General features: G+C 39.3%; 1 protein-coding gene and 1 pseudogene across 3 annotated transcripts in view; both read right to left on the minus strand.

The window, feature by feature from the left end:
- LOC311291136 (cilia- and flagella-associated protein 45-like) overlaps window positions 1-11,391 on the minus strand; it is a 43,734-nt pseudogene extending 32,343 nt beyond the window's left edge. The window contains exons 1-2 of the transcript in view: window positions 11,104-11,391; window positions 9,353-9,493 (exon numbers count right to left, since the gene is read on the minus strand). The product of the transcript in view is annotated as a cilia- and flagella-associated protein 45-like (transcript). The remainder of the gene's footprint in view (window positions 1-9,352; window positions 9,494-11,103) is intronic.
- On the minus strand, window positions 9,163-23,171 carry LOC311290632 (transforming growth factor beta regulator 1-like). 2 transcript variants are annotated; one of them, XR_014627422.1, is made up of 6 exons: window positions 22,994-23,149; window positions 22,725-22,879; window positions 21,077-21,333; window positions 20,863-21,002; window positions 14,871-15,108; window positions 9,165-11,453 (listed from the first exon to the last, which is right to left on the minus strand). XR_014627422.1 is itself a non-coding variant. In XM_084409235.1 (5 exons), the coding sequence occupies exons 2-5, from the start codon at window positions 22,847-22,849 to the stop codon at window positions 15,088-15,090; spliced, it is 543 nt and encodes a 180-aa protein (XP_084265361.1). In that variant the 5' UTR covers window positions 22,850-22,879; window positions 22,994-23,171; the 3' UTR covers window positions 9,163-15,087. The 2 variants fall into 2 exon arrangements, 1 of the variants encoding a protein (XP_084265361.1); XM_084409235.1 differs by having other exon boundaries at window positions 9,163-15,108; window positions 22,994-23,171.
- Window positions 23,172-24,389: the final 1,218 nt, after the last annotated feature.

The raw sequence follows: 24,389 nt of genomic DNA on the forward strand, positions 1-24,389 counted from the left end.
GATACAATCAAGACCGTCTTACAAGCTGCTTTGGTTAGTAAGGGCATTCTGCCTGTAGAGAAACAATCTCCCGTGTCTACAGAAGCATTACAGCTGCAGATTCGGTTGAGAGAGTTAAGTATCAGAGAGAAGGAAATGGAGTTCGACCGTGAGCGCATGCAAGCACAGGCCCGTGAGCATGAACTTGAAAACCGGCTGGCGTTGAGAAAGTTAGAAATCGAGGCTCAGAGGGAAGGTGTCGCTCCTTCTGACCCTAATTCATTTGATGTCACTCGTCACATCCGACTTTTGTGGAGAAAGATGTGGAAAAATGTTTTCCCCACTTTGAGCGTGTCGCGACCAATTTAAATTGGCCGAGAACTGCATGGGCATTCCTCCTGCAATGCCTTTTAGTGGGAAGGGTGCAGGAGGTTTACTCATCGCTAACAGTGGAGCAGAGCGGTGACTATGATGTTGTGAAAGCGTCAGTTCTGAGGTGCTATCAGCTGATCCCTGAAGCATACCGACAGAAGTTTAGGAACTTAAAAAAAAGCTGCGCGTCAAACTTTTGTCGAATTTGGTCGAGATAAAGCAGCCCTGTTTGATCGCTGATCGCTGTGCTCATCACAGCGTGTTGATAGTCAGGAGAAATTGCGTGAACTAATTCTTTTAGAAGAATTTAAGAACTGTCTGCCAACCGCTGTGGCAACCTATTTAGCTGTGCAGAAGGCCGAGTCTATTTCTGAAGCTGCTATACTTGCTGACAAATATGTTTTAACGCATAACATTGCCAGAGAACGTTTTCGCTTATGAGTTAATCCCTCTATGACCACTGATGTAGACACGAAAAAGAACGCAGTAAAACAAGGCAGACACTGTTTTTATTGTAAAAAGTCCGGGCATGTTGTGGCAGACTGTTTAATATAAAATAAAAAAAACAGTCCACGAAACCAATGGGTCTCGTTAGTTCTTCGAAGAAAATGTCGCCTGTCCTTCGTGCAGAGTTAAAATCAGAGAAAACCCAGTCCATGTACGAGCCCTTTCTGACGATACCGATTATTTGCATGTTTATGTGCCCGATTACCGATATGCAGAACTGATATTTATTTACTGTTATACTTCTGTTTTTGACACAATTATTACAACACAAATGAACTGAACAAACCATTTTATTTATAACAATCACTCCCTCCTTGCATACATAAAAAAACTTTATTTATACACACAAAAAATAGAGGGGTCTGAGTCCAAAAAATAAAGTGCACTGTTACTAAGTGTCTTTGTTTAAAAATAAAAGCTTTGAGGTAAAAAATAAAGCACAAAAATTATTCTAACATATATTCAAAGATAGTTGAGTGATGTATCTTTAAGTGGTTCCACATGTTGGAGGTATTTTTTGTATTGTATTTTGTATTGAAATGCAGGGCTCCAGACTAACTTTACCACTGGTTGCACTGGTGCTACCAACTTTCTCAGTTGGTCGCACCAGCATATGATTTGGTCGCACCTTTTTTTTTTCTTCTTTTTTTTTTTGTTTTTTTTTTTTGCTACATGCCATGGGATTACTCAATGCATGCTGATGAATAGTGGTCTTAATCTGCATACCCTAGTTTTGCACTGATGTAAAAAGACTGACAGTGACACAAGACCTCATGTTAGCTAAATGTTTTAATCTTTTAACTCTCAAAAAAACTATTAAAAAAACATGTATGTTCTTTAATGTTTGATTTATAATTTTACTGTCTTCACATAGGGATGGGAATTGATAAGATTTTATCAATATCAATGCTACTGACGATTCTGCTTATCGATCTGATTCTTTAACGATTCTCTTATGGATTCTTGATAGCACAAAATGTAGTTGTCATGCTTTTCAAAAAAACTAGTGGTTTTATTTATTTTAAAGCTTAAGCTTGAGTAAGCAAACTGTACTTTTTATGTAATTTATGTAATAAATAGAACCTTATTGTAAAGTGTTACTGATTAGTTATACACCGATTCAGACGTCTCCTGAGTTCACTGTTGGAAAGATTAACGTTAGTTGTTTTAACCATTCATTAAAATTAGTTAGGACATGGACATCCAAGATTTGTCAACACAGAAAACATTTCATCACTGGATAGTTGTTTTATGTCAGCTGAATGTCCGGAACGCTTTTCAGAGAAGATAAGGCAACTTATTTAGCACAACTCACACTCAGCGGTAATTCAGAAAAAAACAAAACAATCTCCGAATGCTTCCAACCTTTTACCACCGTGACGATTTATTTTGATTAATATGTGCGAGGGAGTTAGAGCAAGACAGCGCTTAGTTTGGAGACGGTGAAGTCTTGTTTACACTTTCGCCTGGCTCCGAAAAGAGAGAGAGAGAGAGAGCGCGCGCGCGACCCTCTCTCTCCTGCTCTCTCTCTCACTTTCAGTTAAACATGCGCAGCAGTTCATCTACATTACTCACCGATCAAATAAGACTTTGGCGGGACAAAAATTCACTTTGGCGGGTGCTAAAACAAGTTCAATGCAGGAAAATGCATGCGTGAATTTAACTGAGTAAGTTAGTAGGCTACATGACCAAGCACTCGCACAAATGCGACCACATAAAATGTTTACTCGCACATTCTCAAAAAAAATGGTCGCAGTCTGGAACCCTGAAATGTAATTCATTTTAAACAGTTTTAGAAGGTTTATGTGCCGTTTAAAGATTGAGGAATAATTCACTGGGTAATATTAGCTGGAATATAACATTGTCAGGAAAGTAACAAACAAAACAGCATATTTGCATTTTCCAACTAGTATGTTATTAATTATTAATGTTTTTGTCGGTCTAGATCATGAAATCCTTTCTGACAAAGTGCTGTTTATCTATGCATTTACACAGAACTATAACTTATAGGCTACTCAACCGCAATCGCGCGTGGAAGATAATAAATAATTAATTTCCACAGAGCGGTATTTATTTAGATGTGTATTAGCGAAATAATTGCTATGTAGTAAATGATAATATAATCTAGGGTGTTTAAACAAGATAATCTTGTCAAAAGTTTCATTCAGTGGCCGTACTTGAGCATTCCTGTCATCAACCCAGTGAGTGCTCAGCAATATGAATGAACTTTTTTTCCCCCGAGACTAATGGTGATCAAATACAACAGATAGAGAATTAAATTCAGCGCTTTTATTTTCAACATGCACTCATGCATGTCTGTTTTATTTAATTCATGTAAAGTTACGTCTTTATTGGGGCAGGACATGACGGATTACGCTATGTGACTCCATGAGTTCGTCACAATTTTTTAGAACCAAGCTGCATAAATAAACTATATCAGGCATTTATGTCTCAAATCTCATTTCTGCATCTCTGTTATGTTAAATAAAGTTGAATAATTAAAGCAAAGCAAGCAGAACATATGCTTTACCTGTGCACAGAGTTGTTGTTGACTGATCTCCTCAGACGCGGACTGCAATGGCGGAATTCTCAAAACGGCCACAAGATGGCGCCGTTTATCTGCGAATCCGATATTACAAAACCGATACCCGATTATGGGAAAATGAACACACAACACAACTTCGAGAGCTTTTCCGTAGACTGTCCAATGCAAATCTCACAATTAATCTAGCAAAATGTGAGTTCGGAAAAGCCACTGTCACTTACTTGGGGTGGGTAGTTGGCAGAGGACATGTTTTACCAGTAATGGCTAAGGTGGCCGCTATTCAAGAATTTCCTGTGCCTTGCGATCGGCGTGCGCTACGGGTGGTGTAAGGGTGGTGTCCGACTGCCCGTAACAAGTAGGCATAATTGTCATTGCGTATGTATGTGTATGCAGCATGAGTCAAATACAATCTTCTGTTCGAGAACAGTTGTACGCCAGCAACATAGGCGCCGGTGCCGTACTTATACGATCAGGTGCAGACAACGTAAACCATCCCGTGAGTTTCTTCTCTAAGAAATTTAATTCTGCCCAGCAAAAGTACTCCACTCTTGAGCAAGAGACTTTGGCTTTAGTACTAGCTATCCAACACTTCGAAGTGTATCTAGGTTCTTCGGTACATCCAGTTAAGGTCTATACTGATCATGACCCACTCAAATTCCTCAGTCACATGTACAATTCAAATCGTAGGTTAATGCGCTGGAGTCTATTGCTTCAACCGTTTAACCTCCAAATTGTGCATGTCCGGGGAAAAGACAATATTATCGCAGATGCGTTGTCTAGGGTGGATGCTTAATAGTATTAATTTTTTTTTTTTAAACACGTTTTGTTTATTATGAAAATGAACTTGCATGTGTCCTTATTGATTGGAAATGGCCTATACATCTAGGTTATAGTTAATAATAATAGAAAAACTCACTCTCTCTCTCGTATATGGATGTACACACACAGACACAGACAGTATATACACAGACAGTGTATATATATAGACACACACAGACACACACATACACAGTCGTGGTCAAAATTGATGGCACCCCTGATAAATATGATAAAAAAATGGCTGTAAAAAATAAATCTGCATTGTTTATCCTTTTGATCTTTCATTCCAAAAATGCACAAAAATCGAACCTTTCATTGAAGTAAAAGAATTGAACTTGGGGGGTAAATCACATTATGAAATAAATGTTTTTCTCCAAAACACGCTGGCCATAATTGTTGGCACCCCTACAATTTTTTATTAGAAAAATATCTCTGAAGTATATTCCCATTAATATTTACCTTTTTTATCACACCAGGGTGACTAGGAACATGAAATTGTCCACCTATGACTTCTTGTTTCACAGGAGTTTAAATATGAGGAAGCACAAAGGCCAAATTCCCTTAATCATCCATCACAATGTGTAAAACCAAAGAATATAGTTCTGATGTGCAGCAAAAGATTATTGAGCGTCACAAAATAGAAAGTGGCTGTAAGAAAATATCTAAAGAATTGAAAATCCCCATTTTGACCATCAGGGCAATAATTAAGAAGTTATAATCAACTAAAGATGTTACAAATCTGCCTGGAAGAGGATGCGTGTCTATATTATCTTAATGGACGGTGAGGAGGATGGTTTGAGTGGCCAAAGACTCTCCAAGGATCACAGATGGAGAATTGTAGAGATTAGTTGAGTCTTGGGGATCAGAAAGCCTAAAAATTTTTTATCAAACAACCACTACATCCCCACATGTTGTTTGGGAGGGTTTCAAGAAAAATCCTCCTCGCTCCTCCAAGAACAAACTCCAGCATATTCAGTTGTCAGACACAACTGGATCTTCAAAAGGGACCGGATTCTGTGGTCACATGAAACAAAAAAAGGGGCTTTTTGGCAGCAAACCCAGCAGATGTGTTTGGTGCACACAGGGATGAAGAGTACCCCATGCCTACGGTTAAATACACTGCTGGATCTTATATGCTGTGGGCCTATTTATTTGCTGGAGGTCCTGGACATCTTGTTCAGATACATGGTATTATGGATTCTAGCAAATACACACAGATAAAAAATCAAAACCTGACAGCCTCTGCTAGAAATCTTATAATGGGCCATGGTTGGATCTTCCATCAGGACAACGGTCCAAAACAAACATCAAAATCAACACAAAAATGGGTAACTGAGCACAAAATGAAGCTTCTGCCATGAGCGTCCCAGTTCCCTGACCTGATGAGTGGAGTGAACTTAACAGAAGAAGCACCAACATGGATCTGGGAATCTGAAGGATCTGGAGAGATACTGTATGAAGGTACTGTTCTCCAAACTCATCAGGCATTATAGGAGAAGACTCAGAGCTGTTATCTTGGCAAAAGGAGGTTGCAAAAAGTATTTAATAACAGGGTGCCAAAAATTATGGCCAGCGTGTTTTGGAGAAAAACATTTATTTTATAATGTGATTTACCCCCACTTTCAATTATTTTACTTCAATGAAAGGTTAGATTTTTGTGAATTTTTTTAATGAAAGATCAAAAGGATAAACAATGCAGATTTATTTTTTACAGCCATTTTTTATCATATTTATCAGGGGTGCCATCAATTTTGACCATGACTGTGTATATATATATATCAGTGTTTTCCCTACCATTATATAAGGGGGCGCCCCGCCCTCCTAACGGCTCTCCCCGCCCCCCTGAAAGGTCAAGTACATTTGATTTGATTTTCTTTATAGCACCAGATTACAATTTGTTATTTTATTAAACAAACTAAATAGCCCTCTCATGTTAAGTTGCTAGCTTCAAAAAGTTAACATCCATTGTTAGTTTGGTTTTATATCATACATGTTGCGTTATTGAAGTGTTACAGTAATACATTAATACAGTATTTTAAGTTATGTTATAAAAAAATAGCTTTAAATCTCATTTTTATTTATATTGATTCTCATGTGATTTTTTTGGGCCTGATTGCTGTTTTCATTACAGTTGGGCAAAATGTTAATATTTAAGGTTGTTCCTATCCCTTAGTTTTCACCATTGTTTATTGCTTTTCCAGTGTTGTACCGGTGGTATGTTTTCTATTTTTTCCATGTCCTGTACCTGTCGTTTTGTAGTGTCTCGTATGTTTGTCCCGTGTTATATGTTCTCACTCATGGCCTGCACCTTGTCGTGGTGAGTGGGCTTTTAACCAAGACAGGCCATACTGAATGTATTGTACCAGTATTTTTTAACCTTGTCATCTTTCTCTCATGTAGGGTGTGTGACGTCCCCTGAATTTTGTGTGTCAGTAACCATACTCATGTTGTCTGTTGATGTGCCAGAGGAGCTGATTGCAGTATCCATCCTCCAGATGTGGAGCGTTCTGATTCCAGCTTCCATCATGGCACTATACCTTCTCTGTCATTGCCTGCACCATTTTGCTTTGCTTAACTTTTTGTTTAACTTGTAGTCTACTACTGATTAAAATACCCCATATCTGAAGTTGCAGTTCAGCTGTTAGTGTTTGTGGCAACTCACTTTTGATAAACACTAAAACAATAATCAAAACATTATTCTAAATTTACTTCATAAAGCAATGAAATGAAAAGTCAATGCATTCCATAAAAACTACTCATACAACTGTGAAAGATTGAATTGAATTTATTTAATTCTTCAGTCAGGATTATGGGGATGGATATGGGGATGGGGGGATATGGGGATGGGGAGATGGGGATTGGGGGATATGGGGATGGGGATTTGGGGATGGGGATTGGGGGATATGGGGATGGTGGGATGGGGATGGTGGGTGGGGGTAGGAGTGGTGGGGGTGGGAGAATGTAGGGATGAGGAAGAGCAGGGGCCTGTACCATGAAGGTAGCTGAACAAACTCGGGGTTACAGGATTAGTTTTGAGTTGACAAAACCAAACCGATGCAATCAGGCTTTATTGGTACCATGATGCAGCTCATCAACTTTCTTTGTCAACTCAGGCTTTGATCCTTAAGCTATGATTACTCCACGTGCGCGTGCACATAAAAGAGTGACGTCGACACTGAACAGCCAATCGCGGGTAGAGCGAGAGCGATATATTTTTCCGCGGAGGAGCAAGAGATAATCATTCATAATTACGATTAATTTAAATATGTATGTCAAGCTCGAAACAATACGGTCTCTGCTGCCAAAGCAAGAGAAGACTGTTGGAGAAAGATTGCTGATTGTTAATGTTTAAGTTAAACAAATACGTTCTATATTTATGTAAAATTATGTATGTATATATGTATGTGTAGCCTATATGTGTAATATAGCCAATAGCCTATTTTTATAATATATAAAAAAATGTGCATGTATGTCCTAAGAAAGATAAATATTCATTGATTTTTAGATGCAACCCCAACTCCAAATGTTCTTGGCAGCAGATAAAGACAAAATATAAAAATATAATTCAAAGGTTATTTCAAGGAGTTAATTCAAAGAGTATTTACCACAACCTTTTATTACTTTTGTGAACATTTTATCACACTTGTTTGCAGCAAACAGAAATAAAGAATTAAATTCAGAAAATCAGAATACACTGGCGGAGGAGTTGGCTCTGAGTAGGCAATAAGGGACGGCCGATTATGGATGGGATTACAGGTGCTGTACAGTCTGACCCTGGTGCTGGCTCCTCTAAGCAAGTAACACTGGGTACGTGTGCAATACATTACTACTTTTTTTTAAGTTTTAAATATGGCTGACTGTATGTTCTGCATGGAAATACAGTGTCCCTGTTGAAGCTAGCACACACACACACACACACACACACACACACACACACACACACACACACGTCTGGTGCACTATCTTTGTGAGGACTCTCCATAGACGTAATGGTTTTTATACTGTACAAACTGTATATTCTATCCCCTTACACTGCCCCTATCCCTAAACCTACCCATCACAGGAGACATTCTGCATTTTTACATTTTCAAAAAAACTAATTCTGTATGATTTGTAAGCTTTTGTACCCACGGTGACCTCAATTTAGGTCCCCACGGTGACACGAGTCCCCATGAGTCTGTGTGCATTCAGGTTTAAGTCCCCACCGGTGTAGAAAAACATGTCCACATACACACACACACACACAGTCTCCCACACAGAGGTCAGTATGCAGCAGACAGAACACCAAACATAACCTGCTTTACAACAGTTATGCTTTACATTGGCCTATTTTTATTTATTAGGGTGAAGCAAATGATGAAGACACTCTGTCTGTGTGTTCAGTTGCTGATGTGAATGCACTGGGCTTTTTATTATGGCAAACATTTGAATGTGTGGCATAAAAAAGGGACTGGCCCTTACACATCTCTTTTGTAGGATTTTTCACAACCTGCCCCAGAAACTGAGGCCTCTACTCAATGGGCTTCAGAAGAAATGTGTAAGGATTTAAAACCCTTGACAAAAATTACAGTCAGTCCTGTGTTTGTAGGAAGTCAAGGAACTTTTTGTGATTTTGATGAGCCTCCAGAAAACTTGTAATGATCATGTTTGTGGTGGAATTATGTTTCAGGTGGAAACAGACTCAGTCAGGGCCCTGTACAAAAGGAGTCTTGAACTAGACTGCACACTAAAGGAGACTTGAACTAGACTGCACACTAAAGGAGCAGACTGTGAGCTGAGGAGGCTCCAAACAAAATCAAACAGCTGGATTAAACTGATCTCAGTATGTATATAGTTATATATATGTATAACTTATTTAACCACGTAACACTTTAGTACGAATATTTATTAATGCAACTTTCTCTTGCTCTCTTTCTCCCTCCCATCCCACAAAACCAATAAAACAGTTTGAGACATATCTGCAGTTTCAATGTGCTTTTATTAAGTGTAATATTGTATGGTGATTGCATCTACATCTGCACCAGCTGGGTGGTCAAGTGTGATCGGGTCAGTTTCATCAGGGAGAAGCTGGTTTTGTGGTGTTTCTCGCTCCTTTCTACTGGTGGCTATATTGTGCAGAATGGCACATACACAGCCACTATCTGTGATGCCCGCTCTGGTGACTCTGAAGCGCCGAACACAGTTGAAATGTGCCTTTAGGATGCCAAAGGTCATCTCTATCTTCACTCTGGTTTTACTGAGGGCCACATTGAAGCGGTGCTGTGGCCCTGTCTGAGGGTCATGATAGGGGGTTATTGTGTAGGTTTTTCTATCTCAGTTTAAATGAACAGTGTTTTGTACTGTACCAAATTTAACTTGCTTTCCTCAAAGCGCTGACACAACACAGACTCATGGAAAATTTGTAAGACAAGTACTGGAGCCAGGCCATTTGGCATCCAAACTTGATCATATGTTCATGACCACAAGTCGTCTGCAGATGAAATGTTTAGTAGATCATTGTTATATCTGTTAAAGTTACTATTAATTTAAAGATTCATCTCACAGAAAATAATCGTCTCACATATTCACATCATCTCTGCCTGAACATTAAGGCTGTGATAGGACTTCCTATTAACATAATCTGCCTCATGTTCCCCTAGAGCAGTGGAGATTGGAGCAATAGACTGCATACATGTTGCAATGACTCTTGGGAATCCTATCATAAGATTATCAGAAGAATAATAAAAAAGATTCAAAATAATTCTTAATATGTATTACATTGTATAGTACATTTTGTGAAATTTGCTTTTTGAGAAAAAAAAAAGTGTTCATGTGATGTCACCCTATCAATATATCTTACCGGTAATTTTATAAAAGCCCTCTTTTATGGACATGGTCGATAAATGTCCGGGGAACATTATTAATTAAACTTTTCATGTACTCCTGCAGAGCGAGGACCACCTTGCGAATGGTTCGACAAACATATGTTTTCCCCTAGCTTCTGTGCGTCACCCACCGTGCAAGAATGTACCACTTGCAAAAAAAAAAAAAATACAATTTGCGGTACAGTAAGTGCATGAATTCGACGTGTTAAATTCTTTATGCGCGGCTCAAGAAGTTCGCAAAGATAAGACATTCCTTCCGCGGAAAATCTGTATCTTTCATACAAGTAACTATCAGTTAAGGCAAGGGGATTTTGTCTGGCTAAAAACTCTTTCTCTACGAAGTGCTCGTCAAACAATTTGCGCTGAGATGTCCACCGGATTTGGAAGAAAAGGTGAAGTCATTGCAACAGACACTTGGAATAAGTTACGTCACCTGTATGTTTCTTTGCTCTCAGCTGATTGGTCAAACTTCGGTCTGAGATCTTGAATCCAGAACATAACCTGCCCCGGAGCAGGTTAGCCGTGCAGCGTAAGATACCATGGCAACGAACACCGATTAAAGCCAAGCTACTTTCATAGTACCTAAAACCCAGGGTTGGCGGAAACTAAGCTGAAACATAGCTGGCTAGCCACCTAATCCGGCTTCATGGTACAGGCCCCCGAGGTAACAGTGTTATGGCTACAGGTGTTTCTAAATTAACATAAAAAACTCAACATTAGCCATGATGGTCAGGGCTATATTTAGGCCTAACAAAATGGCCCTAAAGGCAAAATTCAAAAGCAGTAACACTGCCCACTGTAAGCAGTTCACTGCATTTGGATGTGGCCTTTAAGGCAGTTAGCTATTGTATTTAAAAACATATCATTTCCCCTAGGTGTGAAATGAACTCCATCTTTCAAAAATAGACCAGGACTGTCATGTTTAATGTGAGGGTGCTCAATCATGGCACCATTTAAGCTACGAACAAATGTAGCCATAACACTGTTAACAAAATTTTTTGCCTTGTTAATTTTCACCGGATTGGCACCAGCCTTCCACCGGCACCTCTGTGTCACGGCTGAAAACATAATCTTCATGCCCGGGTGCCGGAGTTTAAGCTGGTGCAGGTCCTCCTTCATGGCGTTCACGAGCTGGACGCTGCTGACCTCGCCCAGGTCGTTGCCGCCACAGTGGATGAGGAGGACATCCGGTGCTGCTCTTCCTCGCAGGGAGTGGGAGAAGAAGGGGAGGAGTCCTTTCCACCGCAGTCCACCACAACCAAACCAACACATCCAGACTCCTGGCAGACTGAGGTTGCTTCCCATGGTCTCTGCAGCTCTCTGGGCACCACGTCTGACATAACTGTCACCAATGATCCACACTGTGTCTATGGAAGGAAAATAAATGAGTTTAATAAATGCTTGAGGTAATGAAAATTAAGAATTAAACTATGAAAGGTAGCTCAGGTTTTTTATGTTAACAATACATGTGGGAGAACATAGATCAAGGGAGCAACACCTCAAAATATAGATGACAATTTAATTTGTTGTTGTCCTTTTAAGACAGACATAATATATCAGTTTTTATGTGCAGATGATGGTGCAGACAGCATCACGGGTGCAGTATAACGGGTGGCCATCTCAAAATCGATCACTAAAAAAAATACACAGCTTGTAAAAAATAAACTAACTAATGTAAATGGGTAATAACATATGGTAATAACATTTTTATGTTGGCTAATACGAATCTAAACGTTACGAATCTTATAACGTTATATTCAGTTGACATCCAAATAGACGCTCATAAATTCAGGTTAATTGATTTGCTTCAAATAGTTTATTTGAGATGTAAGTTTTTAAGTTAATAACGTTAACGTTAATTCTTATTCATGAATCATGACAACTGTTAATGTTTTCTGCAAGTCATCTAACGTTAGTGTTGAAAATAAACGTTACCACATGTATTAAAAGTGCTGCAGCGTTTTCAACCTTGTGTAGTCTAATATCAATTACATACATTTATTTCAAGTTTTGTTGTGTAGGTTCAGGTCAATTTACCTCAATGGTAGTAAGCTTGGAGTTCAAAATTCAAAATGAACCGCCGACGCCAATATCTTGTAGTATCCAAGACAACAACTTGATCGCGTGATTCGCGTCGAGGTAGGTGGGCGTGGTTTCAGCACCAGGCTCCTCAGCTCCACCCACGTACCGCTTCTTTGCCCATTTTCGTTTATCCGGGAGGCGATATTTTTTTTCCCAGGATGGTAGGGGAAGACTCATGAATATTCATTGGGGAAGTCATCCCTGATTGGTCTGATGACCTACCCCTAACCCCACCCCTAAACCTACCCGCCACTGGGGTTAAGACCAATCAGGGATGACTTCCCTAATGAATATTCATGAGTCTTCCCCTACCATCCTGGGGAAAAAAACATCGCATCCGGGAGTGACGCGCTGCCAAGATGGCGACGGTCGGCTACGCCCACTTTAGGCTTCAAAAACGGTCTTCAGAACTCTACGGGTGACGTCACAGACACTACGTCCATATTTTTTTTTACAGTCTATGGTCATTATACGTCGTCGCTAGCGCCTACGTCACAGGAGATGCACCGATGTTTATTACAAACTTCCAAGATGCCGTCAACAGCTGCAATCATCTCAGTTGCCTGGGTTGCATCTATTTTTTTGCATTTGTCTTGTGAGCTTCATAGAAAACAACGAAGACGACGTTATCTTCGACGCCTAAGTTTGCTGGTGGATCAGTTTATGGTATGTATGATGGCTGCAAAGACGTTTAACGTTAGTTGCAATTTTAACGAAACGTTAGCTAACCACAACTCTGTAACGTTAGAAGCTCTACTTGTAAAATGTCCGTGGACTTGTATTCTGTGTTGTATAAACATGTTGGAGGTACAGACCTATGTTTGTATCCATTTATTTATTTACTGTGTGAAATGTTTACAGGGTTTATACGACTTGAAGTTACTCAATCGTACGTGATAGCCTACTGCTGTATTATAAGTTGTGTTTACGACCGCAGGTGTGTTCAAATCACTTTCGTCTGAGTTTAATTTAATTTTAATTACCGTAATACACACAAACACAGCAAGGGTTTTAAACTGTAGTTTCTAGCTTCCCACTTGTATTTACGACATTGTGTGGCATTCATGGGGTCTATTAAGTCTCGGAGTGTTTTGTGTCATCTGGCACACTTTTGCTGACAAATGGAAACAATTTCTAACACTGGAAATACTGTAGAAATTAGGAATTATGTTTTTTCCCTAGCTCTACTAGTGCCTTTTTCTTTTGTTCTGATTAACTGAAGTTCAGTTTACACATAGATCCTCAACTCTCCTCCTTCCTAACCTAACTGTGAAATATAGTCAATAACACAGCAGCTCTTTCACATTTTAGATTTTTGTCATTCACTGCGGTTTCACCCACTTTGACGTCATGTGCATACTCTCTATAATGCTTTTCCCTTTCATTCTTGTATAGCAAGCAGATTTCTCTCTATGTTCCTTTTTTTTGGAGTGGTAGAAATGATTGAAATACTGAAATTACTTGCTTCATACAAAGTTACGTTTCAAATATTTTTTACACGTTTTTTTTTACATAAAAAAACACTGAATTTATGACAGTCTTTTGGGCCTTAGACTTGTTCCCAATAAAAACCCTGAATGCCACTATGGGCCCTATTTTAACGATCTGAAACGCAAGTATCAAACGCGAAACGCAAGTAACTTTGTGGGCGGATCTAAGGCGCTGTTGCTATTATACCGACGGGATAAATGACTCTTGCGCCCGACGCAAATCTAAAATGGGTTGGTCTGAAGTAGCTTCATTACTCATAGGTGTGGTTTGGGCGTAACGTGCCATAAACCAATCAGAGCGTCATCTCACATTCCCTTTAAGAGCAGGCGCGCTTGCTCCATGGCGGATTGCTATTATAACGGTGGATTTGCCAGGAGTGGTTCACAGCCGAGGAGACCGACGTTCTCGTCAGGGCCGTAAAACACAGAGAAGTGACATTGTATGGCTTCACTGTATTAGCTTCGGTTAAACATGCATATAATAATTTTGGTAAATGTGCAAGCTAGATTTATGCCTATTTTTTCACATCTTCATGGACACCACAATGATTTCCCTGATTTTTCCTTTCCTTAAATATGTATGGTTTGCAAAAATGGCAACTGCTGTGTGTAGATGAGAGAAGCAAAGTGTATGCGCGTTGTGCACACGCTACATTATGGCCAAGCATGCGCCCTTAAAATAGCATCTGAATAATGCACCACTGACTTTAGACTAGGTTTTTCCTGGTCTGTGGCGGAATTGTTTTCTGAAACTGCAAAATAGCACCAGGGAACGTTTGCGCCAGAACACGCCGCCTCTTTTCGCTGAACCACCCCGAGAGTGCAAGTTCATTCCCTAATTTACCGACGTGCGTCTGTGGAGGGAAAAGTCCGCTGTGTGTCGGGTACAAACTAGGAATGATACATGCGTCGGTACAAAGTCAATTGCGCTGGGTGCAAGATAGGGCCCTTGGTGTGATATTTTGTAGTTAATGCAATGAAATTCATACATTTGTAATTGTGCCATAAGTGTCCAAACACTTTTTGAGGCCACTGTGTCTTCTTTGACTGGTAGTTGTTCATTTAAGCCATTAGTCGACTAGTCGCACATGTTTATGACATTAATTGAATTACTTTTAATCATTTATTGATAAACTAGTGTTTATGAGTCAATGTCGGTGGCAAAGAGAATAGTGTATATATAGAGAAAATGCATTTTGCTGTCTACTTTACTCTAAGGACATGCCCGAGTTCCCTTAGCTTCTTTTCTTTAATCTCGTCCAGTCGGGCTCTGCGACTGCGCGCCTCCTCCTCCAGTCGTTCCCCCTCTCGAAACAGCTCTCGGCGCTGGCTGACGGCCTGCACTTCTCTCTCCCGTATCTGCTGCCTCACAGCCTCAGCATGCCTTTGGATCTGTTGATGCCGCTGCTCCTCTTTTTCTCGTTCTTTCTCAATGAAATCCTGCTGTGCCCTGGAAAAGGAGTATACAGCATACAATCTTCAATGTTATCTTTGTCCATTCCCCCCTCCTCCACTTTCATAGGATAAAATGTTCTGTCAGTAAGTGCAGTGAATTTTTTGACGTGTGTGGATTATAGAGGTAGTTGCTTAATTTTCAGGTTGACTCACTGGGTTTTGTAATGCTTAATATGCTGCATTATAATAAACAAATAAAAGCTTACCGCTGTGAAACATTCTGGGCTGCGTTTCCCGATAACGTTGTCTCTTAGCGCGCTATGAAGCCTCTTAAGGTATAACTTAACTAAAGGTATACCATTACTAGGCGTGTTCCCCGAACCATACCTTAGGAAGCTGCTTAAGATATACCTTCTTACGTGCGACGTTACCCGGTGCTGTTCGTGGCGATGCTGCTGAATTGGTTGATATCAATGGCTCGAGAATCAATTATTCCCTCGTGCAGGGGCTGCTTTATGCTGCATTATGTGAGAAAGTGGTGTTCTTTATAAAAGAAGCACTTCAGAAATAGTTGAAATTGCATTTATTAGGACTCATGGGATAATATAAAAAATAATCCAAACTATAATAGCCTAGCCTACATATTTTAAAATGGTATCATATATTGCTGCCATGATAACCATTTCAAATTTTTACGAGTTTTCTTCTCTTTCCCATTTTTGTTCGCTGAGGTGGATCTGCGATGAAATATTGTTCTTGTAAATACTTTCCAGCATTTCAGTAATAAAAGTGTACATCTTACGTACGGTGCTCGGCAGTGATCAAAAAGGATTTAAACAGTGAATTTTGAATCTCTTCTTGTAAACTCAGAGATGTGGATTCTGACGTCATGCGGAATTTTAACGCTTGACGCAGAAAAGGCTTTTGACAGACTTGAATGGGATTACCTCTGGGCTTTATTAGATCACATGGGGCTTAAGTTAAGATCCCAATTGTAAATCAATTTAAATATTTAGGAATTGCCATTTTTCCAACTCTAAAATCTACAGTTAGTAAGAACTATATAAAAGTTTTGGAAAAAATCAAAAAAGATTTGGGGAATTGGATGCCAAGGCCTATATCTTTTGATGCTAGGATTTCTGTTATAAAAATGATGGTGTTACCGCAAGTAAATTGTGTTCTATGTTGCCTTTGAGTCCACAGATTGAGTACTGGGATAGTTTACATAGTTTAATCACTGGTTTTATCTGGAATAACAAAAGACCAAAGATTAAACTTACAACTCTTCAGAGAGAAAAATTAGCCGGAGGTTGGGGAGTCCCAAATTTCAAAGTCTATCATTGGTGTTTCGTATTGCGCACTATAAAATCTTGGCTAGACCCCACAAAATCTGTTTGTTGGCGCTCTCTGGAATAGAAATTAGTTTATCCGTATAGATTACAAGATCTAGTTTATGCAGAAGTTCCTTTAAAACAAGCCAAAATGCGTTTCGGGCCTATTATTTTTAATCTTTTACTAATCTGGAAGCTTGCGACTAACAATACTGATTATAAAAAAAGTGGCATTACCATACTCCAATATTTCATAATCATAATTTATTGCTAGGTGGTCGGACAGTGGCCTACCCAATATGGGCGAACAATGGAATTTATCTACTTGGATTCATCACTAATGGTCTTCGTACATTTCAAGATTTGAAGTAAAGCTATAATTTACCTGGATTTTCTTCTTTTTTTTATATATATATTTGCAGCTTCGTTCTGCCTTAAAGGCATATGGAGTCCCATGGGAATCTAAACTTCCAAAACATGATTTTACAAATCAACTGTACAACGTAAACACTAAGGGAATTGTTTCCACAATGTACTCTCAAATAATGCAAAGTTCTTATAAATTAATTACAATTCAAACAACTTGGCAAAATGATTATGGTTTCATTTCCCCTACAATAGCTTGGAAAACTATTTGGAATAATATTAACCAATCATCAAAAAATTCTGTTTGTATTGTTTTGTTTATGTATGTGTGTGGGTGGGTGTGTGTACGTAGTTTTTGGTTTGAGCGAGTGAGGGAATGTGGGGGTGTATAATGTATTTTCTGTACATGTATATGCCCTGTTTATTCTATTTTCTGTTTGTTTGTATGAAACTAAATAAATAAAAATTGTTCACAAAAAAAAAAATAGATGTGGATTCAGATTCAGGGATTTTTACGCAGGTTGGGTGAGAAAAAACACTGATATTATGGATTCGGAAGGCACTAAAATTGCCGACTTGCTCCTGTAAATGTTTAAAATACGAGCCCATGAGAAACAATTAGCGTCCGAATAGGCCTAGGACTTACAGTAGCTAACTTACTAACAGTAGCCTATGCTTTCACTGGCCTTTAAAAGCGCTCTTTAATTAAATGAATAATATAATATAATATATATAATAATATAATAAAAAATCTAACAACAATCAGTGAAATGACAGTTTTATTCTTTGCATGAAAACACTTGAATGAGCCTAATTGAACACTGTCTGGGTGTATTAAAACTTCAGAGTTATATTCGTATAGACCTGCAACAGTGATAAGGTAAAGCTAAGAGTGGTCCAGACCAACCTTCCGAACATATGACTTACAGAAGGTATACTTAGGGGTAACAGGGGCTCTTGATAGAGAAGGCAAGTACAGAATATCAAGGAGACGCCTGATGTTGTCAAAGCAGAGTCTATTCTTAATGAATCCAGTTTGATGTGGTGAAATAATGAATGATAAAATGGGCTCTAAACGTTTGGCGAGGATTTTGGCTAATATTTTCACATTAACCCCGATCAGGGAGATGGAGGGGCCAATTTGTTGAGAGCTTTATAGACAAATAATTAGTGCTGCACGATTAATCGTATCGCAATCGCGACGTCAAGCCTACGCGATTATATGAGCAAAATGCTGCGATTATATATTAAATAAACAAATTAGCACTGTTAACGCAATTAACGGAGCATCTGTTAATTTTTGGCATCCTTTGGCTAGTGTTACATGATCCTGCTCTTATTCATGCAAATGCTTTTAAACCATTCCTGCACGATGCGAAGACAAAAAAGAACGCGCTGCCTGTGAATGTTCTCCTGACACACACACACACACGACCCACAGATAGACGCGCGCAGGTATCAAGTTCTCTTTCGCGGTAGAACGAACACCACATTATTATAACACATAACATGTAGAGTTCTCAACGGAACCCGACGGGACCCGCGGGTTCGGGCCGGGTTCGGGTCGAAAATATAATCAAATGACTCGGGTCGGGTCGGACCTCGGGCTTAATCTTTTCCGCTCAGTGAAAAAAAACACATTTATTAATCATCGCTGCTGTTCACCGTAAAGAAAGTCTGGCTGCTGCGTGCAACGTGCATTATGGAGAGGGGCGGGGGCAGACCTGACGCCGCTGCGTGCACGCCTTTAGCCTGGAGAGAAGAAGATGGAGTTGGTGAAAAGTAAACTTGCCGCAGGTGAATTCACCGTCGCTACTACAGCCTATTTAGATATTTTAAAGTCCCCGTGAACCGGAAGTTGCAAACGACTTTTCTCCAGTGTTATGACGTATTTCCCAGTGAAAAGGAATATTGAACAGAGGGCAGGGTTTTACTCTAGCACTCCTCCTCTCCATCTCTGCTCATAGCAGACTAACGGTTTGAGGGGAGTGGTTAAGCGTTGCCCAAACCAATTCCTCAAACCTACGTCATCAGAGAAGGTCCTCCAATGCAGAGGGGAGGGGCATTTTCAGATTTTGATTAAAGATTACCATGGAAAATTTTTTTTTTTTTAAATATTTTCTTGCACGGATTAATTGTTCACCACAAGACTAGTAATATGCGCTAACAAAGTAAATAGGGTCAATTTTGATTTCATGGGGACTTTAAAGTTTATTGTTTCAGTTGTTTGTATTGTTTGTATTATTAAAAGGCGTGAACATTAAAGGTTGGTTTGAATTTCCGTCTGCTGGTCATGATAATACGTGTATGAGAAAGAAAAAAAATCTGACGCGCGTCAGGCCGCGGGCCGGGTTCGGGCAGATAATTATGTTGATGTGTCGGGTTAGATCGGGTCCGGGCTTTAGAAGCCACGGGCCGGGTCGGGTCGGGTTGTAATTTTCAGGCCCGTTGAGAACTCTAATAACATGTATGCCAAAATGAACGCGCTGCCTGTGAATGTCCTGACTGTGACACACAGAAAGACTCGCGCTAATATTGTGCGTGCGCACAAAACAGCATGCCAGAATACAGTTCTCTTTCGAGCTTGAACGAACAATAACACACACAATTATGCCAAAATGTCTTTTTGTCGAGTATCTTAATAACATAAGAGTAGTCTTATGATAAACGTGAAGAGTTGTGACTCGTGAGAGAATGAGGCGCGTGTGAGCGTGTCTCTGACAGCAGCGGCTGGTCTTAAAGGGAGTAGTCCCACAGTAGCCACTAATTATATCTGTCGCTAAAGTTAATCAAAGAACAAAGGGAACAGAGAAAAACACTCACTGCTCTTGACTAAAGAACTTTTTTCTTTAGGCTGATTATCACTAATCTGTGTGTGCATTTATTTTCCTTGAGAACCAAGCAATTTGACTCATGAAACCATTTGTTTATTATATTGTATATCGCAATCGCAATATTGACCTCAATTACCGCAATATGACATTTTCCCCAAATCGTGCAGCCCTACAAATAATAATAACATTTTAAAATCAATTCTAAATTTCACAGGCAGCCAGTGCAGTGCAGTGTGGATAAAATAGGGGTGACTAGAAATCTAGACGCAAAATTTATTTTGCAGCCAGTGTAATCTAGCAAGTCTCCGTTGACTTTCGAGCTGGAAAAACCAAACTCTAGTCATGCCAATCAAATCGTGTACAGCCGTTTATCCCGCCCCTCGGATTGAGCCCAGACAATGCTGAGTTGCCAGACCTAACATCTTGATGTAGGTCTGACTTGCCAGGCTAGGTGACTCATCGACTCATACTCGCGTATTCCAGTGCAGAGTCTGCATTTCGCACTAGCTGTAGATGGAAGAGGGAAGACTGCGAGACACCAATATAAAGTGAATTATAATAGTCTAGACGAGTTGTTACGAAAGCGTGAATCGCTAATAAAAAGTTACTCTGGAATAAAAAGGGTTTGACTTTAGAGGTTTTTAAGTAGGAAAGTTCTTCACTTGAACGTTGAGCGTGCCAGCGATGGACTCCTGAGGATACGGCCAGTGAGAGGGAGAGTAAAGAGTACGGGCCCGTGGTCAGAGAAGCACGCACTACTGATTTCTATGTTTGAAATAGAGAAACCATGGGTTAAAATTATTTCACTCAAAGATTTCACTCTTAAAAACTGCTGCTTTTTTACTGCCAAGAAAACAATATTGATGACCTTATTATATCACAAGCTGGTTTATGTGTGTTTTATTAGGGTTGGAGACGTATTCTGCAGAAATCGCCCTTCAAGGTTTGCATTCTCGAGCCACCAAACATTGCTGTCATGCAAATGAACGTCCAGAACAACAAGTTTTCTGTTTTCAGTTAGTGTCGTGTAAGCGGCCCCTAAGTTAATAACTAATGATCTTTGCAATGGAAGTGAATCAATCAAAAACTAACTTTAGCTGGACAATAACTTTATTGTAGAGCTGCTGTAAAGCCAAAACCATCTCTGTTACGTTAATTTCCTATTATCACTGTAAAGCTGCTTTGAATCAGTCTATATTGGTAAAAGCGCTATATAAATGAAGGTGACTTGACTAAAAGAACTGAGTTTGACACATTAGGACTGGATGATTGTCTGACCTCTCCTAGGCTGTACACGGTCAGTCCACCGAGGACGATGGGAAAGAGCGGTCTCCCGGACGAGTCCAGCGAGATGGGCTGAACAAGCTTACGCACTCCTCCCTCGGCAACCTTCCTCCTCTTACAAATCCTCTTCATGACTGAAAGTTGAGCAAACAAATGCTAAGTAACTATTAAATCAAAATACAGACGCATATAAGAGAGAAACACTCACAGTCTTCCCTGCCGTTCTCTCTTCCTCTCTCTTTCTGTTCTTTTTTGGGTTTCTTCAAAAGGCTGTCTTCAGATGCAGAGAATCTGGGGGTCTGGCTGTGGCTCGCAGGTAGAGCAGCGCCCCCTGGTGTGCTGGAGCTCAGTGCCGGGTGTGTGTGTGTGTGTGTGTGTGTGTGTGTGTGTGTGCTGCAGCTGGGAGTCGGGACGGCCTCTCCTTCAGACAGAGACTGAAACTGCAACAAAGACTTCAGCAGGAATCTGGAGATACAGGATGAGATTAAGTGGACTGTATCTCACTTTTTGGTGTGTGTGTGTGTGTGTGTATACATATATTATACACTACAGTTAACTCTTTCCCTGCCAACGTTTTTTTTTTTTTTAATTGCCAGCCACCACCAGCATTTTTGATTATTTTCACAACTTTTTGGCCCCCAGAAGATTTTGTTGTATGAATATCCGAACATCCAATATGTCAAAAGAAAGAACAGAGCCTCTGCTTTTAAACAAAAAAACTGTTTTATTCTATCTTCATGTATTCTTTTTTTATCACCACTTGAATATGGGTAGTTTGCCAAGTTTCATTAAAAAAAGCTAAATTAAGCAAAAAGCAAATCCACACCCTCAAAGCTTCACAGTCCTGCAGCTCGTCCTGGGTCGACATTTCATTCAGTAACATTAGGAAGTTTTGATTTATGCTGTTTAATGTTGATGATCATGTTATTTTACATGTATATCAGGCAATGCTTCTATCGCTTGTTTCTGCTTCTTCTCCTGTGTTTTGATCAGGAGATTCTCTACTCTTTCAGTAAATGTGTAACAGCGCCCCCTACCGTATAACAGTGAAAACACGGAAAGCCAGAAATTTCCGTCATAGGCCTATGTCACGAAAAAATTGAAGACCGGAAGTACGTCTTTTAGTAGGGATACGACTCTTCTGGTTAGCTTTTTACAATGGCTTAGTCCGATAGATACCGCTGGATCAAATCTCTCCGCAACCTGCTTGAAGTCACATATGACGATGTGGTTCGGATGGTAAATTGAAAACTCTCAAGTGGAAACGTCAAAACTGAGGAAAGAGTACAAGTTCTTATGGGAGAAATTCATTTTCAATTACAGAGGTAAGTGTTTGAATTCCGCCGCCAGTAAGGTAAACGTTTCTATGGTAACAGCGAGTTGGACCAATCAGCAGACGTTGCTGCTACGCTTAGGATTGTGGGTAGTGTAGTTTTTTTTCCATAAGATCGCGGATAAAACATGTTTTTCTTACAACAAGGTTGATTGCATACAAACTTATAGCTTCTACAGGAGCAAAAACCTTCGTTTCACAACCTCATAGCTCGTGGTCAGTCTACCTCGGATGGTTTAGACATTATGGCTGATAATCTAAATCCTTATCGAGGAATACTGTTGACCGGAAGTTCTGAATCCCTACTCCGCGTTCCGGAAGCAGGAAGTGTGACATAGGCCTATTGGCGGGGAAAGAGTTAAAAAAAAAATTAAACAGTAATATTTGATATTACTATCTTATATTTTTAAATATTTGTCATATACTGCTTAATATTTTTGAGGGAATACATTTTTTTATAAAAATAAAATAAGTGAAGGGAATATTTGATAATGAACACATTAACACATCCGCCTAAACTCACGCGTCGAGACTCTCGGCGGCTCCAGTCGGGCTAGTCAGGCTGTTCATGCTGTCCAGCGCTGGAAACAGAGAATAACTGCCCTGCCCATCAGCCTCCATCTCTGACTCAAAGTTCAGCGAATCCATCCTTGCCCGATCTGTGCTTTACATCCACGCCTGGGGCGAAATAACACACATCATTAGCTGTGCTAGTAGTGCTAACTAGGCTAAAAACAAAATAACACGATCCAGCCGTGCAGAAATTCAAAATACATGTCGATGCAAGTTCACCTGTAATCTCACTCGATATTTATTACAGTACCCATGCTGTGCAGGAAAGAATAAAAATGCTTCTGATCTTCATTTTGCTGACATGTTTGATTTAGCATTTGTGTTCAGTGCTCATGGGAACCACTGATCGATTGAGTGAAGCATTCGTGTTTCCGAGGGGCATGTTTAAGGAGCACACATCACATCCGCCCTGTGATTAGACATTCTCTGGTGCCATCTACTGTATTTTTTTGGATTTACATAAAAAAAAATTAAATCAAAGAGAGGGAGGGGGGAGTGGTGTTTAAAAAAACACAAATACATAAAACATGCATAATAAGAAGTATATTGTGACTGTCAAAACATTTGGTAACTGAACGGAATTTCATTAGGTTTACATTTAGGTGTAATGCGGTTACCATCGTTTTTTTCTTCTTTCACTTTTCTAACATTGCAAGCCTTGTTGGAAATATGTGCTGTAGTTTTGACAGTATTTGATTTATTATTTACTCATTATTCATTAAGAATGAACAATACTTCTAGAACATTTATTAATCTTAGTTAATCTCAATTTTTTGATATTTACTAATACATTATTAAAATCAAAAGTTGTATTTGTTAACATTAGTTGTGAACTAACATGAACAAAGATTAATAAGTATTGTATTGCTCACTGTTAGATCATGTTAGTTAATACATTAACTAATGTTAACAAATGAGACCTTATTGTAAAGTTTTACCCATTTTATTAGTTATATTTATATTATTGCTTAAATGTTTATTTTATTATTGATATATTTCTTTTTTTTATTATTATTATTTTTTGTTGGTTCTTGTGATGGTGCTCGGCGCTTAATTACAATACATTTTGTGTATGCTCCCAATAAGTTTAGTTCAGGTGAATAAGTTTAACCACTTGGCCTAAAAGTAGGGCTGATGTGGTTAAGTGGGGGCAAGTTTCATGGATATGACACTTTCATAGTGAGAAATATGAGGGGGGTGTATTTCCTGGAAGATTGGCTTGCTGTGAAAAGCACCTACACACTACATACTACATCTTTACTATACTAATATACTACATCTAATGCAAAACTTAGTATTAAGTTCAAGTTTAAGTTCAAGTTCTTTATTCGGTCATGATGTTATTACAGACACAATAATAATCACATCAACAACAAAATAATAACATTCAATGCTGAATAGGAGCATGAGGAAGACAGTCTTATAATTTCATGCCCCTTTTGTCAATAATCTGAGCTGGCACAGAACAGATGGCTGGCGTTTTTTTGTCTCACCCTATGTCGAGATACAATATTACTTCATAACTAAATAATTGACAGTTTCAAATTTGTCAAACATTGGTTCTTATGCTTCACTCACTGCCTTCATATTTTACAAGTACATTTTTTTTATACAT

This window comes from Rutilus rutilus (genome assembly GCF_951802725.1).
Source record: "Rutilus rutilus genome assembly, chromosome: 5".
In the NCBI taxonomy this organism is placed as follows: domain Eukaryota; kingdom Metazoa; phylum Chordata; class Actinopteri; order Cypriniformes; family Leuciscidae; genus Rutilus; species Rutilus rutilus.

Excerpts from the sequence above, each read along its gene's own strand:
- LOC311290632 (XM_084409235.1), bottom strand. The coding sequence starts at position 22,849 with ATGGATTCGCTGAACTTTGAGTCAGAGATGGAGGCTGATGGGCAGGGC. Across the intron at positions 21,003-21,076 it reads AGAGAACGGCAGGGAAGACT|TCATGAAGAGGATTTGTAAG; the intron begins GTGAGTGTTTCT and ends CTCAACTTTCAG. Across the intron at positions 15,109-20,862 it reads CCGTGTACAGCCTAGGAGAG|GGCACAGCAGGATTTCATTG; the intron begins GTCAGACAATCA and ends CTCCTTTTCCAG.